Source organism: Meleagris gallopavo, chromosome 6 (genome assembly GCF_000146605.3).
Source record: "Meleagris gallopavo isolate NT-WF06-2002-E0010 breed Aviagen turkey brand Nicholas breeding stock chromosome 6, Turkey_5.1, whole genome shotgun sequence".
In the NCBI taxonomy this organism is placed as follows: Eukaryota; Metazoa; Chordata; class Aves; order Galliformes; family Phasianidae; genus Meleagris; species Meleagris gallopavo.
The window spans coordinates 519,461-524,548 of NC_015016.2; the positions used below are offsets into that span (position 1 = coordinate 519,461).

Below are 5,088 nucleotides of genomic sequence, written 5' to 3' on the forward strand. Positions count from 1 at the left end.
CACGCTGTTGCATATCCTGAGGCTGCCTCCCATCTCCCCACTCTGAGAGCCGCGCAGACCAAGGCTGAGGGCGGATGGGACAGCGGTGTGCGGTGGGGACAGCCCGAGACACAGCGCAGGGGGGAAAGCCGTACACCAAAGCTTGCTGTCTCTGTGCCTGTTGCACGGAAGCCATGCCTCACTGAAGCCGTGCAGGGCAGGGAGGGGCCGAAAGAACAACACTGCACAAACACTGCTGCATTATCTACTCAGGGTCTGAATTCTCAGAAGTGGAGCAGTTCAGCCTGGGCTTTTGCTTACTCCATGCAGTCCTGGGCCACAGGGAGCAGTGAGATCGCTTTTGCTTCCTGCTTCTGCTTCTGGGCAGAAGGGCACTGGGTGCAGCCCTCTGAGGAATCTTGGAGACGGACATTCCTGGGTACCCTCAGGGCCACACGTTCCTCCTGAAGGGCCCTGAGGGCCACTAGAGAGGTGGGGGGAGCTGGGCTGCCCACAGCATGTTGTTGGCGCTGGGCTGAAGCTGGAGCAGATCTTGGGGCAGTGGGTGCCACTGTTGGCTGTCTGGTACCAAACCCAGAGGAGCTGCTCCACTGGCCGCAGTTCCCAGCTGCTTCTGCATGGTGTGGGAAAGGTGGCGGTGGGAGCCGTGCTGTGCCCATTTCCATCCAGCCATGGGGCTTCGTGTCCCTCTTCCAGAGGATCCTTTGGTCAGAACCTTCTGTTTGGGCTTGGCTTCCTGCTGGGCACGATCTGTTTTCCTGTGGGAGAGCTGAGGGAGGGGATAGGGCCAGGAAGAGTTGAGCGAACCCTGTGTGCCTGCTGGCAGCCGGCTCCAGCCCGTGCCCCGTCCCGTCCCCGCCGTGCACAGCGGTAGCTCAGGGACACCATTCCTCCTGGCCCCGGGCACCTATGCCTGGGAGCTGTTGTGTGGCGAGCACGGGTTGTCCTGGCACCATCGGGCTCACACTCGTCTCTCCTTGTTCCACAGGATCTGAGCTGAGGATATTGCTGGTGGGGAAGACGGGGAGTGGGAAGAGTGCGACAGGGAACACCATCCTTGGGACGGAGGCATTTGAATCAAAGTTGGCACTACGTTCAATAACCTCACAATACATAGATGCTAAAAATTCATTCAATGGAAGACCAATTGTTGTTGTTGACACTCCTGGTCTTTTTAACACTAGAGGAGTCACTGTACAAGAAACAGCTGAAAAGATTGGAAATGCCCTTCGGAATTTCTATGGTGGGGTCCATGCCATCGTCCTGGTGATGCAGCTGGGCCAAGTCACTGAAGAATGCGAGCAAGTGGCTGAGTGGGTGACCAAGATTTTCCATACTGAGGCACAGAGGTACACCATCCTGTTATTCACCCGAGCAGAAGATCTACAGAAGCCTGAAGATCTGAAAGGTTTAATCGAAGACAACAAATACCTCAAGGAACTCGCAGCCAAGTGTGGAAATCGGTACATTGGTTTCAGCAACAGAGCCACTGGGGAGGCAAGGGATCGGCAGGTTGCAGGACTCATCAACATGATTGATGCCATGGTAAAGCAGAATTGCGATGCTCCATGTTACACGCAAGAAATGTTGGAGAAACATACAGAGAAATCTCCTGAACAGGTTGGTACCATCCTGTAGGCAGGAATGGTTCTATCTGAGAGGAGACATCTCCTCAACCATGCTGTTCCTGCTGCCTTCACGGAGCGATGTAGGGGCATGTTGTGTGGTGGTGGACCTGAAGGAGCTCTTGCTAAGCGCTGAGCCTTGCTGTCTGGAGGAGTGTCTGCCCATGCCCTGGATTCTGCTGTGCTGGGCAGTGCTGGGAGAAGGTGGTCATAAACCCGATGTGGTCAAAACCGGTCCCAGTGCTGGCTGTCTCATGCTGGGTCGCATGGAGTGGTGCTGAGCTGTGTGTGGGCACAAGACCTCGCTCCTCACTGGGTGAGAGCAGCCAGCAGGGAAAGCCATGCGGGCTGCCCTATGTGCAGCACAGTCCCTTTGGGGCCATCAGTCCTTGCCCTGCTGAGGTGCGGGAATGCGGCAAGTCCTTGATGGTGAGGGGGAGATGCCCATGGTGTGAGAGCTGAGGTGCTCTCTGCCTGCCTTTGCTCTTAATTTTGTTATCAGCCCTGAGTGTATCTATGGGAATGTTATGTTTGTGGGATCTTTGGCCCCCCGCTGGCAGCCCCTGCATGTCTGTAGGCAGGAATGGGAGCTCCCCAGCTCTGAGGCACCTGCAGAATGTGCACATTGCACTGGTTGCTCCTGCAGCTCTTGGGATGCCAAGTCCCACGTCTGGTGCTGGGCCGGAGCTTGCTCCTCAAGGAGCCTCTTTTTGACCTGCCTGCTGATTGGATTGTTCTGCCAGCTCACCTCTCCACTAGCTTCGTCTCCCTTGGGACATCTCACTCACTGAGAAGACCAAGGGGAGGCGCTAGATATAACCCTCTTGGATTTCAGCAGTGCCACCCTACTGTTGCTCACATGAGCCTTCAGACAAAGTGCCTGGCACACAGCTGGACACAGACACAGTGCGATGGGTGAATGCTGGGCTGATGGGTCGGGCTCATGGGGTTGGGACATGGGGATAGATGTGCAGGTGGCAGTCCCTGGGGGTTCTGCAGGGCTCCATTTGGGGAATGGTTCTTTTCAGTGCCCCCTTAAATGACTGGATATGGGTTCTCAGTACAGTCTGGGGGAGAAGAGGCCATATGGCAGCCCCACAGAAGGGCTCTGGGGAGGGAACAGCATGGAACTGTGTCAGGGAAAAATCTGGTGGGGGTGAGGGAAAGGCTCTGCCCCAGAGAACACTGGGCATGGCACAGCTCTCCAGGGACATACACATGGCCCTGAGCTGCCACAGATCAGAGAGTGTTCTCTGGGTTCCTGTGACAGGGCACTGGTACCCACGCAGCACATGAGATACGGTCACAGCAATCCCTTCTGTCTGACATTGCCTCTGCTGTGCTCTGCTGACTCAGAGAGGTTAGCAGGGGTGAGGGAAGCATGGGAGATTTGTACCATTTTTTCTTCAATCTCTCTCTTCTTTCAGGCACCCAGTTGGAAAGCAGGATATGAAAAGAAAGGTAAGCTCTTTGCCCACTGCATGCAGGCAGCTGTAGCACTGTCAGGTATCTGATTTCCAGCATTTGGTGCAGTGCTGGGGAAGGTACAGTGTTCTTGCATTCTTGTGCAGCCTCACGTACACAGTGCTTGGGTTTTCAGGGGATGTCGTGGCCTCTCATGCTGAAAAGAGTGAGGGTATTGCAGATGGGGCCAAGCAAGCCCTTGCTGGCAGCCGGCTCCAGCCCAGGCCCCGTCCCATCTCTGCAGGTGCACAGCAGTGGCTCAGGGTCACCTTTCCTTGCAGCCCTGGGCATCTCTGCTGCAGGACTCACACACATCTCTGCTTGTTCCCCAGGATCCGACCTGAGGATATTGCTGGTGGGCAAGACGGGGAATGGGAAGAGTGCGACAGGGAACACCATCCTTGGAAAGAACACGTTTGACTCTGGCTGTGCAGCAAGTGGGATAACCCAAGTGTACAAGGAAGATAAAAACCGCATCCATGGAAGAACAATTGTTGTTGTCGACACTCCTGGTGTTTTTGACACTATGGATTTCAGCAGAAGAACAGCTGATAAGATCAAGGATGGTCTTAAATGCCTGAATGAAGGAGTCCACGCCATCCTGCTGGTGATACAGCTGGGCAAAATCTCTAAAGAAGTAGAACAAGTGGTTGAGTGGGTGACCAAGATTTTCCATACTGAAGGAGAGAGCTACACAATCGTGTTATTCACCCGAGCAGATGAGCTGGAGCATCCAGGAGGCCTGAAAGGCTTTATAGAAGGGAACCAATTCCTCAAAGGTTTGGTAGCAAAGTGTGGAAATCGGTACATCGCTTTCAACAACAAAGCCACAAGAGAGGCAAAGGATCGGCAGGTTACAGAGCTCATCCAAATGATTGATGCCATGGTAAAGAAGAACTGCGATGCTCCGTGTTACACGCGAGAGATGCTGGATAAAGGTTTATGGAACTTTTTTGCAAAGCGTTGTTCTATCCAATAATCATTAAAGGTTTGGTCAAAGAACAGACGTCTCATTTATTGTGCCATTTCTGCTACCTCTTCAGGGTGATGCAGGTGTAGCAGTGTGTGCCTCCTTCCCTTAGCATTCTGTGATGGACTGGCCCTTATGCTCAAGCCTTGCTCAGAACTGATAACACTATCCTGCTAAATACTATGACTGTGAGTTAATCGTAGCCCTTGACTCCCTTAAACTCTATTTCTCAGAACGAGAGTGCATGTGATCTCCTCAATTCCTTCTAAATATGGAGAAGCTCAACTGACTGTAGAGATGGGATGGATTATGTGGAATAATTAGGAGAAAGAACCTACTGGGATATTCTCCTCTTGAAAGAAGAAAAGGGTTGAAGAAACCTCCATGCTTGAATGAAGTGAATACGCAAAGAGTCTGTTCCATGATGGTCTGTCAAGCAGCGTTAAGACCTGCAAAGTGTAGATTGTTGGCAGCACCAGGGGAGCTTGATAGGCCAGGTGCAAGAGGTACAGCACAGAGGGTGGAGCGAGGTGTAAAACTCTGCATCCCTGCTCTGTGATAAGATTGCAGGGATGGGAGCTTGGTGGTACCATGGAACTGAGAAACTGCATAGCAGTCATCCTGAGCTGGCAGCTTCTCAAATTTCAGTTGCAACAGAGGAAGGTATGATTAGTACCACTCCATCTGAAAGCAAGAAAATAGTATAAAAATCATAGAATCATAGAATCACCAAGGTTGGAAAAGACCTACAATATCATCCAGTCCAACCGTCCACCAATCACCAATAGTTCTCACTAAACCATGTCCCTCAACACAATGTCCAAACGTTCCTTGAACACCTCCAGGGTTCGATACCTCCCTGGGCAGCCCATTCCAATGCCTGACCACTCTTTCAGAAAAGTAGTATTTCCTAACGTCCAAATAGCACAAGAGAGAAGGAACCTAGGAGAAGATGCCATCACAGACAAGTTGGGAGATCAACGCTGACTGCCAGGACCAGTTGATGGGCTCAGCCTCTCTTCTCCCTGC

The 5,088-nt window shown here is 52.6% G+C and overlaps 1 protein-coding gene across 2 annotated transcripts in view; it reads left to right on the forward strand.

The window, feature by feature from the left end:
- Positions 1–4,730, forward strand: part of LOC104911338 (GTPase IMAP family member 8-like) — a 7,706-nt gene extending 2,976 nt beyond the window's left edge. Inside the window, exons 5-7 of one of the 2 annotated variants that reach the window (XM_019616181.2) lie at positions 936–1,620; positions 3,053–3,086; positions 3,422–4,666. In XM_019616181.2, the coding sequence (XP_019471726.1) occupies positions 936–1,620; positions 3,053–3,086; positions 3,422–4,068 (1,366 nt within the window). In that variant the 3' untranslated portion in view covers positions 4,069–4,666. Of the gene's footprint in view, positions 1–935; positions 1,621–3,052; positions 3,087–3,421 lie in introns of both variants that reach the window. The other variant, XM_031553810.1, reaches the window with a different exon arrangement.
- The last annotated feature ends 358 nt before the right edge of the window (positions 4,731–5,088 follow it).